Source organism: Aythya marila, assembly GCF_965140915.1.
Source record: "Aythya marila genome assembly, chromosome: Z".
Taxonomy (NCBI): domain Eukaryota; kingdom Metazoa; phylum Chordata; class Aves; order Anseriformes; family Anatidae; genus Aythya; species Aythya marila.
Window position 1 is genome coordinate 62,800,603 of NC_139080.1, and position 20,575 is coordinate 62,821,177.

The 20,575-nt window shown below is 38.6% G+C and overlaps 1 protein-coding gene across 1 annotated transcript in view; it reads left to right on the plus strand.

Annotated features, from left to right (window-relative positions):
- YTHDC2 (YTH N6-methyladenosine RNA binding protein C2) overlaps window positions 1-455 on the plus strand; it is a 31,957-nt gene extending 31,502 nt beyond the window's left edge. Inside the window, exons 29-30 of the mRNA XM_082783882.1 lie at window positions 56-159; window positions 305-455. Of these exons, the coding sequence (XP_082640008.1) occupies window positions 56-136 (81 nt within the window). The 3' untranslated portion in view covers window positions 137-159; window positions 305-455. The remainder of the gene's footprint in view (window positions 1-55; window positions 160-304) is intronic.
- The last annotated feature ends 20,120 nt before the right edge of the window (window positions 456-20,575 follow it).

Consider the following 20,575-nt stretch of genomic DNA (forward strand, 5'->3'; position numbering starts at 1 on the left):
GTATGTTTAATAGTAGCAGTAGAAATAACTTCTCACATTTCCTGCTTGTTTCTAGGAGCTGGAACCACAAGTTGGAGAGCAGTTGCTACAACTTTGGGATCGTATTCCTTTGGCAGAAAAAACTCAACTGAGTTGAGGATGTAAAGTAATATAGTAGAGGTAGGTGATTTCATGTATTATTTGCTTTTTATGATAGAGGAAAAGCTATCTATATGCAATATATCCTTACGGTGTTTAGTTTTGCAGTTTATTGATTAACAGCTACAGTTAGTAATAAATGTTCTTTTCTTCTTGCTTTTTTCAGCTGTGGTTGTCAAAACATCACTTAAAAGTGGTAAAACCAGCACTGTGCCTACAACATAAAGAAGAGGAAGAAGGTGGTGCAAGAAGCTCCTGAAGTTGTTAGTAATGCTGTGCTGCTAGCAGTGGCGGGGAGAAAAAAAAAAAAGAAGAAATTATGTTGTTTTCTTTATTTCTGTATTGTAACAATAATGTTACTCACCAGCCTGGTTTTGACAGAATTGTATTTTTTAATGAGGTTATTTTGTATGTGGTGAAAATTTAGAAAAAAGGTTTAATTTGGAACCAAGTTTGAAACAATTGACCATGTTAAGTTAGTGGGCTTTAAGTAGCACAGCAAGTAGTTTAAATGCACAGTTTACATTTGAAACTTTCTCAACACAGTACAAAGTGGAAGAGAAAACAGTGTAATATTAATTAGTTTTGCAGTTTCCTTAAAGTGAATGAATTGAGAGTTGTTGTCTCCTAATACACTTTAAGATTCTGTGTATTGGTTCAAATTCTATATGCGCAGTGTGAGAGAGCAGTATTCAGACAAACAACTGGGCAGCTGGTGAATGTCAGTTTGTTTAAATACAGAAATAAAAGGAGTGTGAAACTTCTTTGAGAGTAGATTGGTCCAATGCGCACTTCCAGTTTCAATTGTTCTCTACCTTTGTGTACTTCCAGTTTCAATTGTTTTAGACTTTCTAAAGGTATTTGCACTTTGGCAAGCTGAAATAATCTTCCAATGGCCTGGTGCCAAGTGGAAGTCTTAAGAGGGCACTAATGTGGGCATTATTATTACAAGGTGATTTTGCTGTCTTTCAAAAAAAAAAAAAAAAAAAAAGCTTTCTTCATTTTGAGCTTCTCCTTAAAAGTTAACTTACTGTTTTATAAGGCTGGTATAAATTCAGTCTGTTCACTGTCAGCACGATGTTTGTAGTCACTCTAAAATAAGCTGAGAGCTTTTTCTGCTTCTGAGCCTGTTCTTATGTTCTCAGTGTCTAATAAAAATATTCATACAGAGTTCAGAATACCCAGTGTACTCACTTGCATACTGTGTAGGGACTGCCATGCATAAACAATTGGTTTTGTGTTTCCAAGACTGAGCTTTTGTAAAGCTGGTATTGTCTAATATGGTGTTGTGGGAGACCATGGATGCAATGGAGGTGTGAGGCTAGTATTGCTTTCTCCAGTACTTTTGGGCCTGTGCACACAAAAGAAGGACAGGTAGTATTGTCTTGTTCAGGGCCCCATGCACACCAGGGATAGAAGTGGAGCACATGGGCAGCAGGGGTGGTGTGTGATCAGTTAACAAGCCCAAGTGGTGCTTCTCTGGCTTGACAATAAAAAAAAAAAAAAAGAAAAAAAAAGCGTGGCTAGGGAGTTTGGCGTTCCTTGAGGTCTTTGGCTGCACCAGCAAAGTCTTGTCCAGAGAAGAGGCTGCCTCCTGCTTCTTGCCTGTCTGACAGCTGTGGTTGTGTAAGTCAGTCCTCAGGAGCCCAGATACTAGGTCTAGCCCAGTCTTAGTTAATTATTGGACTTGCTGTCTTTATGATGTAGCTAATTATACTACTCATCTGTATTTATTCCTGTACCATTATTTGGAGAAAAATTGTTCATTTCTAAAGATTGTTGTATATGTTACTATATCCCAGGGCTTGGCAGCAATATGGTAGCTTCCTTAAAACATTGCTATCCCGGCCTAAACCTTGTTTACCAGCAAGTGATGGTACCTCTTCATTTGTTCTTTCTGCCTCACATTCTCCCATGTGCATTGGACTCCCTGCTGCAGCGTATAGGTTTCAAGGGTACACGTGGGAAACTTCTTTCAAGTTTCTTCATGTGTAAGAATAGGAATTCATAGCTCTTTTCGAGCTTTAAACGTGACTGATAGTATCCTCTCTTTTAATAATTACTGTTTAGAGAAAGAGAGAACTTAAATTCTAGAATGGACAGCAATTTTTTCATTCAAACAAACAAAAAAATCATGCTTGGCTTTTAAGAGAAGGGGAAGAAGAAATAATAAGGTAAGTATTCTTTAGTAATGGAAATATCCTTGTACTTTTTCCAGCAAAACTTTGTTGATAACCTATATCAACTAAAACTTTTGGGATGTCCGATGATTTTATTTATTTATTTATTTTTACCCTGCATGTGTGTATAGGTTTATGTGGAATGGTTGGGTAGCCAGGTGAGGCTGTAAAGGTGTCCTCTGTAGAAGAGACAGATAAGCCAGTTCCAGCCAGCTCCAAAAGGGACTAAAGCTGAGCCCATCAGTGACAGTGGTAGTGTCAATATGTTTACATATTTAAGAAGGGATAAAAACAAAACACCATGCAGCAGCAGACAGAGGAGAGAGCAGTGAGAACGTGAGAGAAGCAGCTCTGCAGCCCCCCAGGTGAGTGCAGCAGGAGGTGCTGCTTGCAGACAGCAGCAGTTCCCCTGTGGGCTGTGCAGGGAGAGGCCCCTGGTGGAGCAGGCTGTCCCCCTGCAGCCCATGGGTCCCACATGGAGCAGATCTCCACGCTGCAGCCCCCCCATGGGTGGAGGAGCCCCCGGTGGAGCAGGTGGATGTGGCCTGGAGGAGGCTGCGGCCCATGGAGAGCCCCCGCAGGAGCAGGCCCCAGCCGGTGGAGAGGAGCCCACGCAGGAGCAGGGGGTCTGGGGGGAGCTGCCGCCCACCCGTGGGGGACCCAGAGCCGTGTGGGAGCAGTGCTTGGAGAGCTGCTGCCTGTGGGCAGCCCCCGCAGGCTCAGTTGGGGAAGGACGGCATCCCTGGGAAGGACCCCACAGGGAGCAGGGGCAGAGAGGGACCGTGAGGTAGCGGAGGAGACGAAGCGTCAGGGACTGACTGCAGCCCCCATTCCCTTGAGCTGCTTGGGGTGAAGAGAGTAAGAGTGAAGAGTTGGGGAAGTCAGGAATGATGTTGAACCTGGGAAGGAGGAGGGCTGGGAGGAAGGTGTTTTCATTATTTTTTTATTATTTTTTTCTTCACTGCTCTACACTGTTATCATTTGACAATAAATTACATTAATCTTCAAACTGAGTATGTCTTACCTGTGATGGTGATCGGTGAGTGTTCTCTCTGTACTTACCTCAAGAGTTTTTTTCCATCATGTTTTTCTGCACTTGTCCTGGCGAGGAAAGTGAGTGTGAGAGTATGGTGGTGGATGCCACACAGTTTTATCACAGCACAATGTGACAGCGTTTTGAAATGAGCATTTCAAAACATGTTCATTGAATTCATTGCTCTGACTGTAGCTGGCAGCAATGTCCGTAGAATCAAACATTTTACGTAAAAGTAATTCAAGCTCTAGGAGGGTACACAGGAGCTAACTACATATTGAGAGGTGGTCTTAAAAGCACACTTGGAACTACTTTCCTTCCATGATTTGTCAATGTTTTCATGATGATCAAACTTAACACAGTTGGTTTCGTTTTACTGGTAAGCAAATGTTTTAAACTAAGATTTACAGGGCTTTGCTTTTTCCATATCTTTAATAATTTTAGTAATGACAAAACTCTCATAACTCCATACTCATGGTGAGGATTTTTACTTAATGTGATATTTTTGGTTCTATTAGTATGAAAACCTCTTTATTTTAATTTTTATTTTCTTCCCTAATTGTTCTCTATCTTGCTCATTTATATTTTCTTCTTTCTCTCCTTTTCCTGTGAAGTTGCACATAACCTTATATGTATTTGTGAGTGTTGTTAGTGTCTGAATAAAATCTCAACTCAGGAAAGACATATCAGAGATAAGAAAGCAAATCTAAGAGACTTGTCTTGAAGCTACCGAGGCATTGAAAAGTCCTCTATGTGGAAATATGTACATTAGTTTTTGAAGTGTGATTCTAAATAAAGTTTACTTCTGATCTCTGTAATTATAAGCTCAATGCCACAGCATGTCAGTGAATCAGTGACTTCTGAGACTGCCTTTACAAGAGACAACCAAGCAGTAGTTGCAGCTCATCATTGGAACTTTTGAAATTCAGCAATAATAACATATGGTCTGTAAAACTGAATATAAATGCTATTTCTGTAAATGGCAACACAGCAATTTGCCTATGTTAAACCTGTAAGGAGCATCATGTGGTAGCTTTAAATGTTCAGACTAGTTAAATCTTTAGTAGATTTAAATATTTTAATTTTTTTTTTTGAAGTAAACTACTAGAAGAGGTCATTTCAAACAAAGGAATACTGAGAAAATACGATGCATGTTTTGCTGTGCAAAGTCATTTGCTGACATATGTCTGAATAAAAAATACAAAGGAAATATATTACATTTGTGCATTTTCAGTCCCATTGTCATCTGAATTGTTCAGCCATTTCTTAGTAGTACCATAGTCAGACATTTCTGAATTGTAATTGTCAAGAAGTCAGCTTAAATTATTTATGAGTGAATCTTGCTGAATATCTACATTAAATGATTCCACTTCTGAAACGTAGAGGAAAGTGGCCTTGTTTTCTTGGGTAAACTACTTTTATTTTCTCTATCGTCATCCATGCAAATTTTGCTAGGTTTCATCCAGTGGAAATAATGGTGTATGGATAAACAAAACTTCAGTGCGATCCATGCAAAATGTCTGTGCAGTTATTTCACTGTGCAACAATGAACTTTGACTATTATTATTATTTTTTCTTTACATGTTATATCTGCAAACAGCCCCATGGAGCGTTTTGGAAAAGTGCTATTTTGAGGTATCAAGCACATTCCAGTTTCATCAGCCTGTGTATAGACACTTCTTTGTTTTCACTCTGCTCTTCATATATTTCTGGTCTCTGAAGATATTATCTTGGTTGTCATGTGGCTTGCTAGCAGGATCATCAGTTTGTGGAAGGCCTCCAGTGTGACAAGCTCTGTACTGCGGATTCTTAGAGACACCCAGTCTATCTGGTATTGACTGAATGTGAGAATGTGTGCAGTGAAAACTAAAGCAGAAAACAGGGCAAAGAAGTGAATCTCCTAAAATAAACCAGGGTGGCAACAACGGGCAGTTTACTGAAGCCTTGCACCTATTATGACAAATGGGAAAAATGGCCCATCACTATCAGTGATGTAAAGGGCACTACTAGGGCAGTAGTAAAAATGCTAGCTTGGTGCTTGTCAGCCAGGATTTGACATACATGTACTCTGAAACAGAGAATATCAAGTGCTTCCAAAGTAGACCATTCACTGTAACTATTAGAGTGAGGAGGAAGGGGAAAGAAACAGGGTTATGGATGACAGCCACAAGTTTGCAAACCCTGCTCATACATGAGCAAAGCTTATTTAAGAAGTTTTGATTAAGGCATTGCTTAACAGTTCCTTGAGACAGTAGGTCAGAGCTTTAGCAGTGGCTCATGTAAGAAAATTATGAGGCACAGCACCTCCTCAATAAAATATTTCTGAAAACAAGGTAAAGGTGGTGAGCTGTTTAGCTACAGACAGAATTTAGCTCCTTTCTCTAAAATATTTTTATTTGTTAAATATTTGGAAGCCTAAACTTGTGCATTTGCAGCAATTATTTCTTTAAATATTTACTTTTTTGTAGCTTTTTGATACTCTTGAATGGTTACCATTTCTGCTCCATTGCCACAAAATCTACAAAGACCATTTCTGACAATGCTTGTGTGTTAAATTTCCACTGTAGGATTATTTATTTATTTTCAACTTGCTTTTTCAATGCTTGATCCTGGCTGCTGTCAAAATTAAATCACAGCTCATACCTGGCAGGCCAATTTCTCTGGCTTGTAGTTGGATCCATTCGTAGTTTCCCCTAGGGACTTTGTCTTTAAAGTGAATTACAGTCGTTTCTGCAGCTTCACTCTCTCTCTTCCTCTCTTTCATATGGAGCTGTAGTGATTGTTCCAAAGCTGCCACTTTCAGGATGTATTCACTTTTGGGTTTCTCTAGCTGAATATTGTCAGTTTGTCTCCTATTGCCCTACATCTTTTTGCTCACAGTCAGCTGCACTTGTTCCTTCCCCCTGGACTATGCCATTTTGCTTTCAAGCCATCATTGCTGTTCTCTTGCTGTGATCTTTACTGTATCTTCTGATGGGCACCACATTACAGGAAGTAGGTGATGCTTCTTTAGGTTAAAAGGTTTATTTGATGTGATTCTTTTTACAGTTCTTGAAAGGAATTTGGTGTTGTTTGTCACCTAAAGTGAAAGCAAAAGTCTGATTTTTAAAGACAAATCAGTTCTCAGGAAAGCAGGCTGAGGCAACACCTTACATTGTGTTACAGGATATAAAGTTAGAGCCCTGAAAATATGAAAAAAACATTGGTACATTACTGTCCCAGGTAATTCAGAAAGGAGGTTGTATTTTTATGTGTCACACCCATACGGAGTTTTAAAGCCACCTCCAGCTCATATGTATGAAATAATTATTATTTTTTGCCTCTTGCTGTGTGGCTTTGAGATTAACAACTCGACCTTGTGACTCTGCCCATGTGAGTGCGCATATTGCATTTGGTGCTGTTGGTGTATGAGCAAAGGTTGTAGCCCAGGGCTCTTAAAGAATGTAACACTTTGTTCTATATGTAGAGAATATCTGGCGAAACCTACCAGAAATCAAATAAGATTAAGGAACAAAACACAATTGTCAAAATTGCTTCTATATGAGGATGTTCTGGACATGGGTAGAAACTGAGAGGAAAATTGTGTGACACGTAAAATAAATTTAATATCTTCAGCTCCTGTGAAACATCCCGATAATCTTCTTAAAAGCACAGTGTGTGGAAAAGGTACATAATTTCTGTGACCTTTTAGCTTACAGTGTGTCCTCTTTGTAACTGTCAAAATATGAACACAAACCTTACTTTTTAACAGTTTTCTTTCACTTTGTTCTTTCTTTGCAGAAGCAATGCTGTCTTCTGCAGCAGGTTTTGATGCACTTCGCTGATTTTAACTAAGCTATTTAGGAAAAGGTAGTGGCTTCACATAAATTCTTACAAATTTTACAGAAGAAGCTGTCTGAAAATCTCTAGCTTTCCTGAGCCTTCTTATCTATAGGCATGAAGAAATGTGCAGCAGCTTTTCAAATGTGCAGCATTTGAAGTCTTCCAACCGGAGATCTATCTTCTTAGGCAATAAATTCAGTCCCCAGTGAGATTTAGTGTGATATTCATGCACCAGTTCGCTCATGCCAAAGACTAATCTCAATGTGGTATGTTGACACTGTCTTTGTAACACATTATTTAAATAATCTTTTTTTTTTTTTTTTTTTTAAAAAAAAGGTAATTCTGCATTGTGCTGCTCTTTTTTTTTTTTTTGCTTTTTTTCTTTTTTTTCTTCTTTTTTTTTTTTTTTTTTTTACTTTTTTTTTTTTTCCAGGGGTAGCACATGCCTGTGAAATAGTTGGTACATGTAGTTCACAATAGTTCAGAAACTTTTGTAGACTTGGTTAAATTTCACTAGCATGAACACCAGTTATTGTTTATCACTTGATTTAGTGGAGTTTGGGTAAATGTAACTGCTTGGCTTCAGTTGTACAAAAACCTCTTGATGACGTGATCTTTCATCTTAATAATAAATTGCATTTTCAAGAGAAATTGTGTAGTCTGCTTTATAATCATTACCACTTTCACATGTAAAAAACAAAACAAACAACAACAACAAAACAGCAAACTACCCTTATCATAAGCCTCACTGGTAGATTGTATAATGCTGCCCCAAGGCTGAACTATAAATTTAGTGGGATTTTTTTTTCCTGAATTTCCATTTTAAGAAGTGAGTGACTATGTGTCTCAGATTTGATTCAGGGAAATAACTCAAATAAATCAACAGAAATTGAGGTCCAGAATTGCTTTTAGTAGGAGAGGGAGTTAAACATCAAGATCAAATTTATTTTTAAAGTGGACTTCAAAGTTATTTCAGCAGCTGCTGCTTTCATCAGCTTAGACACTGCTATGTTTTAAATGCCCTAATACTATACTAGTTGAGGTGCAAGTGAATTACTGTGTGCTATCTGCAGCATTTATATGAAAGAGGAATACTCCTTTCTTTTGTTCTAGGACAAGCCTAAAGCACTTGACAAGAGAAAAACAAAAGGGGCACAGAACACTTTATAAAGTCTTACAAACAAGCTGGGAAGCTTCCAAGAGACCCACAGACCGGTGCTCTAACCTTATTCTTCTTGTTACCTTCATTAGTTGGACTGGGCTGTTTAAGCTAATGTATATATGGCAAACAGCAGATTTTTTATGTGTGAATTTCTTTGTCTTATGTCTGTAGAGGCACTGTGCAAGCATGCTATGGTGGACCAGGGCCCAGCTTGGATGTGAGAGCACTGTAGCCATATCTATATTGCTCTTTAGTGTGATGTTGAACCATAGCTTGGTTACTGTGTTCTGCTTCTTTTACTTTTAAACCATCGAAGAAGGATAATTTCAGAAAATAATGAAAGACTTGGGTCGTGATTCATTTACCCAGAGGAGATACATGGAGGCTTTTTTTTTCTTTTTCTTTTTTTTTCTTTTTTCTTTTTTTCTTTTTTCTTTTTTTTTTCTTCTTTTCTTTTTTTTCTTCTTTTCTTTTTCTTTTCCCAATACTCAAGCTGAAAAACTGTGAAAATCGTGCTTTTATTGGGATTGATACTTAGTGGGAAAGTATCAGCTTTTATTTTAAACGCAGGCACCCTGTTTTAATACTCTTAGAAAAGAAAATATTGGTGGAGCTCAGTTTGAGGGAGCCTTAACTTTGCAGGCACAGAACAAGTAACAAGTGGTGGAGCTCACATGTTCTGTTTGTTTTAATTTATGATGCTTCTTTCACTCCTTAGTGATTAAAACTAACAACAGATGTTGTGAGGCTCTGGTAAACGTGGAGATGAGAATTAAAGGAAACAACCTCCATCTGAAAGGTCACATCAGTCTGCGTAGGATAAAAGAATGTGAGGGTAAATAACATATCTTTTACTCTCCTATGAACACCAACACTGCATTTATTTATTTATTTTTTTCCATGAGTGGTTTCTTCACCTTTGAAAATGTCACAGATGACAAATTGTTTGTAAAATTGGTGATTAGATACTGGACAGATAGTAGTTATACTGGAATTTACTTTGAAGGAATATAAACACCAATGTCATGAAAAATAGGGCTATGGAGATCCTTCAGGGTGAAGCTAGGTGGTGCAGTTGGCTAGCATATCATCTCTTGTCTGCTGAGGATTTTATTTTAAAACAAAACCTAGATTTATCAGCACATGCAAATGAAATGGCCTCTCCCCAGGAAAAGCAATGAATTATGGCAAGGAATTTATGCAGTAACTTGTTGCTTCATATCTGCTTATATTACTTATAAGGCTGTTGCTTTATATATATATATACTCATCTGTGAATTTTCACTTCCCTAAAGGGAATGACTTCTGTAGGTAGATATTAAAAGACATGTCTTAAAAGTTATCTTTAAGTTTTTTTTTTCTGAGTTGTGGAAAGCAGATGGTAAGAGGTGAGTGCAATAAGGATGTGCTAAAGCCGTTAAATAATACTGTTCTTGTGTCAACATTACTGCTGTGGAACACAACTTAACTGCAAGAAACACCTAATATCAGGATGGTTTCTTAAGCCAAAAGAACAGCTCAGGACAGGGTTCAGGATCCAGGTCCCAGCTCTGGCGCGACTCCTCTCCACAATCTTGTTTAACTTGCTTATAGCTTCCCAGCTGTCTAGAGAGGTATTTATCTGCCTTACTTGTTGAGAGTTTTCTAGAGAATGCTTGTGAAGTGCTTCTTACTGCAATGCTGTGTATAAAAGCAGTTTAACATTTGTTTATTTGACCTAGATCAGCTCTTGGTCACGCAGCACATGGAAAATCAAACTCCTTGCCCAGCTGAAGTGCAGACATCAGCAGCCTTCTGCATAACTCTTTGAGCCCTGCTCTGGGCTATTTCTTTGTCCGAGAGAATTTGTCTGGAGCACTTTTGTACTCCACTTGAGTTGTAAACTTGGGAAGCATTTTCTCTCACTCACGGAGCCGAGTAAGTTCTATAGCTTTGTATTTGCTTGAGACTTTGCATGGTATTATTAGTAGTAACATTACAAAAAGGACAACAAAAAAAGTAAAATGTGCAACTCTAAAGGCTCCAGACCGATGTCACTGGATACTTTTGGGACTTAAACTTTAGTGCAGTGTCATTACAAATTTAGGCAAGACCTAAAATTCTCTACTGCAGGACCTGGTGCAGTCACTAAAAAGGCTACCAGAGATATAAGTGGCTCACTGGATCTGAAAGTAGGTGAGGAAAAAGATATTTAAAGTTTTGAAAGAATTGTCAGCTTTACACAGTAAAGAAAAAGTTAAAAAAAAAAAAAAAAAAAAAAAAGTAGAGAAAGAAAAGGAGTTTATAAGTATTTGAATCTTTAATCCAAAACGAAACACTCAGTAGCATCAAGTAGTGCTGTATGAAATCCATCCGTGTGTCCTGTTTTATTCCTCTGGAGATAGATTTATCACTACTTTAGCACTCTAATTTATATAATAATGGTGTAGATAGCCTACAAGAGCCCTAGCTGTATTTGGACAACAATATCTTGGCATATTGCTACTTCTCTCTGCTAGTCAAAGCTTAATCCTTTCAAAAGCAATATGCACCAATAAGGAGTCTCTGCCCTGCAGGTTCTGCTCAAATTTACTGCTTATTTCAGGCAGCAAGTTCTTTGAAAGTCAAAGGCTGTTTTTCTGCAGCACTGCAACACTTCTCTCTTGAAATCAGACATAGGAAAACTGGCTCTCTCAGTGTTCTGCTTATTTTATGACAGATGTTTTTATGCAGGGAATGAGAAACAAACAGGACAGTCCCCAGATCAAGAAGGGAAAAAGAATACATTTACTTAGCAGAGAACTCAGATGTGGCTGGCTAAGACAAAATAAATAAGTTTTAAATGGTTGCATACAAAATGTCAGCAGGAAAAATAAAAACAAACTAGCTGTGTTTGGTACCTGACCAAACTTTGGTTCTTCCCCCAAATTTTGCAGTAAGTAGTAACTACATCATTTATTATTATTATTATTATTATTATTAACCACAAGTGAGAGTACATTGTGATGAATTTGCTGAAAAAATAGCAACAAATCATCTGAACTCATTTTCTGCAATTTACCATATGAACTATTTTTGAACTTGGGATGAAAATATGGGTTCTTCACTGTAATCTTGTCAGGAATGCTTATAACCCCTCTGTTGTGTTGAGTGTTATTTAATGGGAGCAAGAGGATACATGATGGTGTACCTTTTATGAAATTATTGCAAATTTTGGTTTCTAAGCACAGAATGTTCTCATGAACTGTGTTTTAAAAGATCAGAAAGGACTGATCAAGAAAGGACTTAGATGTCTTTGCAAGGTTTCCTTGCATGGACAGTATTCCATGATAGACAGTAGTCAAGTTTTTCTTTGCAGCTACAGAAAAAAAAAAAAGTGTAGTGAAGGGAAAAGACATCAGAACATAGTGGGATGGAGAGGAAGCAATGGATGTCTTTCTGACTAGCTTTTCAGGGGCTTTCTTGTTCCTTGGATTGGGATGGGAAAGAAACAAATGTTTATTGCATGAAGTTTTTTGGCTTTTACTCTGAAATGGGCTGTGCTGTTAGTACTATTTATACTAATATGGGATTTGTCTCCATCACTTCTGTATCTTAGATAGCTTGGAATTTTGTCTGGATCTGACTTTAGGAATGTACTGAGGAGAATCTTCACCTTGAAGTGGAGCTTGAGTGTGGTAACTCTTTTCACCACATTTTTACTGAAATGTGTCAGCTTTCGTATTGAAATTAGAAGGTGCCATTGGTAGCCATCTTATAAACATGAGCTGTGTTCACTGTAAACCAGGACACAGCTTATCTGGATATATAGTTGGCTGTGAAAAATTAAGGTGCTAGTCGTGTTGCCTTGGGGTGCAACTGTTTCCCTCTGTGTGCATGGGAACAAACCTTAACACAGCATTAGGAAGAGGACTGCATTGAAGGCTCCCTGTGCATTAGAGATTTTTTTTTTTCTTTTTTTCTTTTTTTCTTTTTAGGAGTTAGAGTGTGCTTTTTTCTTCCTCGGTCTGAAATTGGCTGATGTGCTGAAGGGAGAGAAAAGCTACACCGAGTGCTAAGCCACTAAGTGTTCCCATTGCTCAATGTACTCTGCACCTGGCACAAACTGCAGATTTTGTGGATTAGTATCTTTCTGTAACATCCAGCCTTATTATTATTATTATTATTATTATTATTAGTCGTCTTAATGCTGTCAGAGTGGAGGCTGTATGAAGCACTGTGTAATGAAACAATAGATAAAAGCTTTTGTATTTATCTGTCCTGAGATTGCTCTTCAGCAAGAGGTTCTGCAGTGTCCTGAACACTGTCTCAGTGGCCTGTGGGGCTCCTGGCACCCACCTAGGCCTTGTTTAAGGGGACCTGAAAAGTGCAGGTCTGCTTTGTGTTTGCTGGCAGGAGGGAGGGGAAAGTTGCTGTGTAGTGCAAGACGGTATCTTTGAACTTGGAGGCTCCACCAGAAGGCTGCCCATCACCTATACTTAATTAAATGCTGGGTGAAAGCAAGTACAGCATGGAGATAAGCCCCAGCCCTGTGCTGGAGAGGTAGGGGGGCTTCACAGTGCTTTCTGTTTTTCTGTGTTCATTAAAACGGTTGACTGTGAACTCTGCTGGAGCTGGGCCTCTTCCATGCCCAGCAGGGGAATCCTGGTTGTCTGAATGGCAGGTAATTAGTAACATACTGAGGCAGTGGCCATTCTGGCTGATGCATCACCTCTGGAGGTGCCAAAACCAGAGGGAAAAATCCAAATGCCTAACCTGGCTGCCCTGGTGGTGATTCTAGGCCTACCTGCAGTGTGAGGTGGGAGGAAGGCCATCACAGCAAGAGAAAAAAACAGGCCTTCCTAGAGAGGTGTGGTGAAAGCTTAGAGAGTATCTGGTGGACTTTACACATTCCCCCGGCTTGTGCCAGGGGAAGAAAATATATGCCAAGATGCAACCGGTGACTGACTTCTAGAAGTCAGTCCAACTAGCTAGGTGCTGTCTGTGTTATGCCAGGATTGTTTTGTGTCTTCCACATACTTTATTTGAACATTTGGGTATAAATCTTGTGCATTGCTTTTTACTTTTGCAAAGAAGTGACTTTTTTATTGCCAGAGATTCTATTGCCATGCCAAAACTCTGCTTTTGGGAATGTGCTGAGGGCTGCTTCTAGCTTTTTGCTTTATTTGTTCTTCCTGTGACAGGTATTGCATGCTTTTACCATAATCCAAAAACTTCAAAAGGCAATTAAATCATTCCTGGTCATGCACATCTTGAGGAAGGTGAGGAGGCAGAGCTTTTAAAGCAGGTAAAAAAAATGTTGTTGAGGTAGGGAAAGGAGAGGCAGTCATCCACTATTACCTCTGACTGACCCTCTTTCTTTCTCTGGATTTCAGCTGAGACTCAAATACCTCTTGGTTCTTCTCTGCTCTTTCTGATTGGAGACTGCCAGTGTGTTCTGCTTAGGATGTTCCCAGACTTTATGCAATCTTTAAAGACAGAAATGGCCATTAAATTGTGTAGTTTGACCTGCTTCACAACGTAGCCCATTAAATCTGACCTAGCACAGAAGATGTGCATAAGCCTACGTGGGACCTGGAGGCTTATCATGCTGTTAGAGACCACCAGGCATTCTCTGTAGTTGGGTTTCCTCTCAATGCCAGTAATAGCCTCTTTTCCTCAGGACTATGGTTTGGAAACTGGAGTCAATTTTCAGTAATTTTTTTTTTTTTTTTTTTTTTTTTTTTTTTTAAGTTCCAGGCAAGAGATAATAAAATATGCCCCTTCATCCTGTGCTAGGTATTGGGCAGCACAAGGCACAGTGGGAGGCAGATCTGTGCTTCTGCAGGGCACGCTCTGCAGACACAGTAATTGCTCAGGCAGCTCTGAACCAGGTTTGCAGAGGGAAAAGGGGACGTGGTTACTGCTGGGTGCTCTGCATAGCACACGATCTGCTCCCAGCCTATGTCACATCACTGTTCCCCTGATTTACAGGTTACTGATATTTAAGAATACCATAAAGTGGCTGCTGGTGAATCATCAAAGTATGCATTAAAACTACCAAGTCGTTATTAATAAAAAAATTGCTACATGTATTTTAAGGTTTTGTTTTGAATGTAAGTATGCAAAATGTTAATGTCTAAAAGTAAACCTAATAGTTTTGAAGCAAATACAAGTATTGCTGAGTCAGCTTGTATTTAGTGAAGTTTTTGAGTCAGAAATTTTGGAAATCCTTTGAAAACTGAATCTTTATTCTTTTAGTTGAAAATGGTAGCTTTATTTGGAAGCTGATCACAGAAAAGAGTCAAGAAGGTTAAGGGGGCTGTAGAGAAATCGTTGTATTTTGGATTGAATGATATTTTGGGTTGTTTCTAAATGAAACTTTTCTTCTTCCTTTCTCTTACCGTATAAAACATGATTGGTTTAATCCAAATTTATTTTCTAGTTTCCCTGTTTTTCTGTACTTGTGCTCCATGTTTATCTATCAACACGCAAGACCCAACATCCCCAGGCCAGTAAACAATTTTAAGGATTTATAGGTATGAAGCAATAATAGTTCTTTCATAATTCACATTGATCATAGGCATGGACTAGAATTGGACAAGAACTCTGTTTGTACCATGGAAGTGATATGAAGCCACAGTATAATGGGATATTGTAAAGAAGTATGGTGAATGTTGCTGATGGTATTGTGATCAGGAAGCCATAAAGGATTGACTTATTCTGGAATTAATTTGTACTATACATGTTTTTATTTTATTTTATTTTATTTTATTTTATTTTATTTTATTTTATTTTATTTTATTTTATTTTATTTTATTTTATTTTATTTTATTTTATTTTATTTTATTTTATTTTATTTTATTTTATTTTATTTTATTTTTTTTTGTGGAAACTCCTGAACTGGGAGCTGAAACTGCTAAGTTATAACCCAGTGTGTATAGTTGTGCTCATTTCTTAATTCATACATGTCATGTTTAATCTCATATAGCTCGAATTGCTCTTCTAATTGCAAACTCTCATAGTGCATGCATATTAAAATACAATGCTAGCACAGACAGCTGTGATGTTACCAATGTTTTGACCTGCAGTCTGATGTAATAGTAATATTTCTTAGCAACTTGAGTCTCTTGCCACTAGACTTTAACTTGTGTGTGATATGATGTTTAGCGAGAACTCAACAGATATGCTAGAAAAAACCTGGAATGCAGTGTGCTGCAAATTAAGAGCATTTCTGCTGTTACGTGTCTCCAGGTTAGGTAGATGCTATCCTGTTATATTAAGGTCTATTTAAAGGACGTGGAGATGGAGACATGCCTCATGAAGAAATTCCTTTTGGTTTGACAGTGTGGAAACTTTTTAAACGTTGAAGTGAGTAATGTCCTGTGCTGTCCTGAAGCAGGGTTTGTCCCCTTTTCCTGTGGTCTGTTCTTGAGTAACAACTCCAAAGTGCACAGCTGGTTGTATTTCTTTGTGAAGCTTGGTTTTGTCTGTTCTGCTTCTGGGCTCTGCTGCCGTTTGTAAAGAGGGAGGAAGAATGCTGCCAGGGTCCCTGGAGTGACTACTAACCTGAATGTCTGTCTGTTAGCCTGTAATCAAATGAAAGAGACTTGAGGACTTTGTGCTTGCATTCTTGCACTTTCCCAGATGCTGCTAGATGTGCAGGGTGACATTGCCTCGAACAACATAATGAGATTTGTGATATGCTTAGAGATCCAGGATATACATAAAGTGGAGGTTTAACAGCTGATTTATTTTTAATGCACAAAATATCCAGGTATGTGCTACTCCAGGCATAAAACCCTATGTGTTCCAAGATAAATTATTATTGGGTTTTGAAATATTTGGGCCAATCAAGTAATAGCTTTTTATCAACTTCTGTCACACGAACCATTTTCTAAAAAACATAGAGAACTAAGGAGCATTATTTTTTTTTTCTTATTTTTATTAAGACTGGGGGAAAATGCTTCTTTCTGCATCATGCATTAAGTCACTTTCTGTAGAGCTTAGAAGAGTATCAGTCTCAGCTTTAATACATATATATTTAATGTTACATATGTTTATGAGAAGAAGACTTACATTTCTGTTGCACAAGAGAAACTGGAAAAATTTGAAGCTAAACAAAACTAATAAACAATAGAAGTTAATTTCAAATTAATAAGGCCATTGAATGGGATTTCTTTCAGAGAAGACATGACATTTAGATTCATTTATGTTCATTAATTTTGTAAATATGACTTTAAAGCTAGTGCTCAGTGCAAGGGAAGTCAAATGAAATAATTTGCTGTACTAAGTGGATTAGAACATCACTGGGCAGTTTGGTTTAGTGAACAAAGCCCATATTTTGCTTAACTGCTGAAATATACAGCATGATCACAGGAGAAGACTAACACCTAATCTTATCTTTAAAATGAAATGAGTCTGTAGCTGACCATTAAACAAAATCTTTTCAATTTCCAATGATTAACATTTTTGGAAAATCTTTTCTATTAGCAGTATCTTTATATGTAGGTTTGGAACCAAGTACCATTCAATACTATCAAGATTGTTTTTAATGATTAATGATGCATGCTATTTTGTCTTGCCAGCTTGCTCTAAAAAAACACAGTATGAGATGCGTACATTTTACTTCTGTTGATCATTGCTAATATAGGTTGTCAGTGACATAATTCAAAGTATACAAAGGTGAGTTACTGTTCTGAGCCTAATTCACAGTGAAGACTGTATTCTTGGAAGCAGTAAAAAAGAGGCTCAGTTTTGAATTTATCTCATCTTTAATAAATTAAGAAAGATGAGAATAAGACTGGCTATCATAACTTGGATTTGACACTGTTTTAACTGACATCTATAGCAAAACAGGTGTTGGTTCAATGCAGGATTTTCAATGCAACTTTCTCCGTAGAGCCTCCAAACGGCACCTTTATTTCTTACCCTGCTTAGTCTCTTGATAACTTCTGCTGCTTCTATTTTTAATCACAGTGATGTACGTGCAATACCCCTGAAAGGATTCCCCTTGGCAGCTGTGAGAAAAAGCTTTCATGAAACTTCGGAACAGGGCCAGGAACGGCACTTTACTGGCAGGAAAAGCATAAATATGGTCCTTCCAATGTACTGAGCAATGAAAGAACCAGGGAGAAAATGCCTTAGCAAGCATTTTAAAAGGGAAAGCACTTTACCAGTATGCTCCCCTAAAACTTCCCTAAAATTGCTGCTGTAAAGGCCATTATTCCCAGGCGCAACTGACCGAGTGGTAATGTGTTGGCATGGATACTCCCTTGCTTTTGGCAGAGACCTGCGAGACTGCTCAGTGTTGGGTGCAGCTGTGTTCACTCTCTGGTCAAGCTGAAAACTCCAGGCGTGACCACTTTTTCCAACATGATTTTACACATTTTTGCCATGTGCATTGTCTTGTGCACATTCAGCACAAGATAGTAGTGATCCTTAATTTTGGAGAATTTAGGAAAAAAAAGATTGTATTGAGTTAGTCTTTATTTTAGATTCCTGTCTCATAAAATTACTTTGAAGTCAGTGAACAGAGTGCAGCTGGAGTGGTAGTATGGTCTTGAAGAAAGAAACACTTCGATAATAGTTGCAATAGTGTGTGGTCTATTGTGGGGACCTTACCTGAAAATGAGATCTCTGTCTTGACTATTAGATATCTTGGAGAAAAAAAAAAAAGAGTCTGAGAAAAAAAATATCCATTGGACTAGACGGAGTTGCTTTAATCTAGTAACTGTGGTCTGGAACTCTGCAAGGTAGGCTTATGTATAGCCTAGACTTAAAATCCCAAGAGGAATCAAGAGTCTGTATCTCCAGTGAATAGATCTCACTGCTGGGAAGGTTTTGCTGACACTGTCTGAATTTCTTCCGTCTTAATCTTTTACATTTTAATCGAATTCAAATTATGTCTGATATTACTGAACTAAACTGATCTGATACAGTGTGAGCTAAAAGCTTGGCTTCTCTTATCTGAGATGGTAAATACTGTTACTTAATTGTTAATTATTTAATCAACTTGTAAATATCTTTTTGCATTTCAAATTACTTAGGAAACTGTTCCAAATGAAAATAACAAAAAGAGTCTTTCCTCCTCATTTGCTTTTTTTCCTGCCTATTTTTTCCCGTGTCAAGGTCCTCTAATCTGGTTTCTGGACGCTCCCATAAGCAGCCACAGTCACAAGGTGGCGATGTTCTGTCGAGAAAGGCTTAAAATGTAGGAACTACAGCTTCACAAATAGAGGATGAAAAACCTATACCACAGAACATAGAAATGAATATTCTTTAATTGTTGTAGCTTTTTGTTTACATCCTTATCAGAAACAAAATGTTTGTAAAAAAAAAAAAAAAAAAAAAAAAAAAAACAAAACTCTTGCTGGTTGATTTCATTCAGCTAATGAACCGTTCCTTATGGATCTTAATTAACTGGGAGTGAGAAGAGCATGTATGTGAACAATTACATCTTCCAACGTCAGGCAGTAAAGACCTTGGGAAGGTTGGTGACATCTGATATTTTAATGTTAAATATAATAAACATTAGCATTTTCAAAGCTAATGTTTAAAAATCTGGTTGGAGGCAGTTTACAGAAGGGAATAAAGAAAGCACTGAACTATTGTATGTTTATTCTAAATTTCTGTTTTGGTAATCGTATTTGCCCTGTCTTATGCTTCCTCTATCTATAAGGAGGTAAAAAAATGTTCTTAAAAAACAAGAAAGTCTTCACCCTTAAATAACAGGATATATACCCTTAAACATTGTTTATTTCACAGGTAACTGTGTGGGGTTGGGACTTTCAGAAGAACCATCTCTTCATAGTGTTTATGAAGCTTAATTAACAAGCATTTGTTAAAATCTGTCAGTTTTGTCTAGAATTACTGCATTTCTAATTGATCAGACAGGTAGGATTTGCATTTCCAAATTTTGCATTTCCAAAGTATAACACAAATCTTGCTCTTGGTCTTTGTATTTAAAAAGCTGAGGAGACATTGTCACTCTTTTTCTCTCTGGCAGTTGCTGTTTTCAGCTTATCTTATGAAACTTCCAAGGGAATGCAGAGCACCTGTGTGTTAAAATAAGTGAATTAGTTCTGTTTTTCCCTTTGGCATAGAATCACAGAATAGTTTGGGTTGGAAGGGATCCTAAAGACCATCTTTTTCAAACCTCCCCGCCAGGTGCAGGGAGATCTCTCACTAGACCAGGCTGCCCAAAGCCCCATCCAGCCTGGCCTTGAACACCTCCAGGGATGGGGCATCCACAGCTTCTCTGGGCAGCCTGTGACAGTGTCTCACCACCCTGTGAGTAAAGCATTTCCTCCTAACATCTAATCTAAACCTGCCCTTGTTTAGTTTAAAGCCATTCCCCCTTGTCCCAGCACTCCACTCCCTGACAAAGACTCCCTCCCAAGCTTTCCTGTAGCCCTGCTTTAGGTACTGCAAGGCTGCCCTGCAGCCTTCTCTTCTCCAGGCTGAACAACTCCAGCTCTCTTGTAGGAGAGATGCTACAGCCCTCTGATCGTCCTCATGGACCTCCTCTGGGCTTGTTCTAACAGGTCCCTAGTGCTCCAGGTGGGGTCTCACAAGAGTAGAGCAGAGGGGGAGAATCCCCTCCCTCTCCCTGCTGGCCATGCTGCTTTTGGTGCAGCCCAGGTTATGGTTGGCTTTCTGGGCTGCAAGCTCATATTTCTGGCTCATGTCTCATCCACCAACAGCCCTGGGTCCTTCTCCTCAGGGCTGATCTCAGTGCATTCTCTGCCCAGCCTGTATTGGTGCTTAGGATTGCCCTGGTGTAGCTTCAGGACCTTATACCTGGGCTGCTGAACTTCATGAGGTTCTCACAGGCCCACCTCTCAGCCTGTCCAGGTCCCCCTGGATGACATCCCTTCCCTTCAGCTTGTCGACTGCACCACTCAGCTGGATGTCATTGGCAAATGTGCTGAGGGTGCACACCATCCCACTGTCTGTGTTACTGACAAAAGTGTTATACAGCACTGGTCCCAGTACTGAACCCTGAGGAACACCACTTGCAACTGATCTACACTTGGACATTGAGCTATTCACAGCAACTGTCTGAGTGTGGTCACCCAACCAATTCCTTACCCACCGAGTGGTCCATCCATCAAATCCTCGTCTCTCCAACTGAGAGACAAGGATGTTATGCAGGACAGTATCAAATGCTTTGCATGTGTGTTTTTCTGTACTCTGATTCTCTTTCTCCAGTAAATACAATTTTCCTTGGGGTGCTTGCTGTTCCTGTATCTGCAAAGTTACTTGTCTTTGCAATCTCCT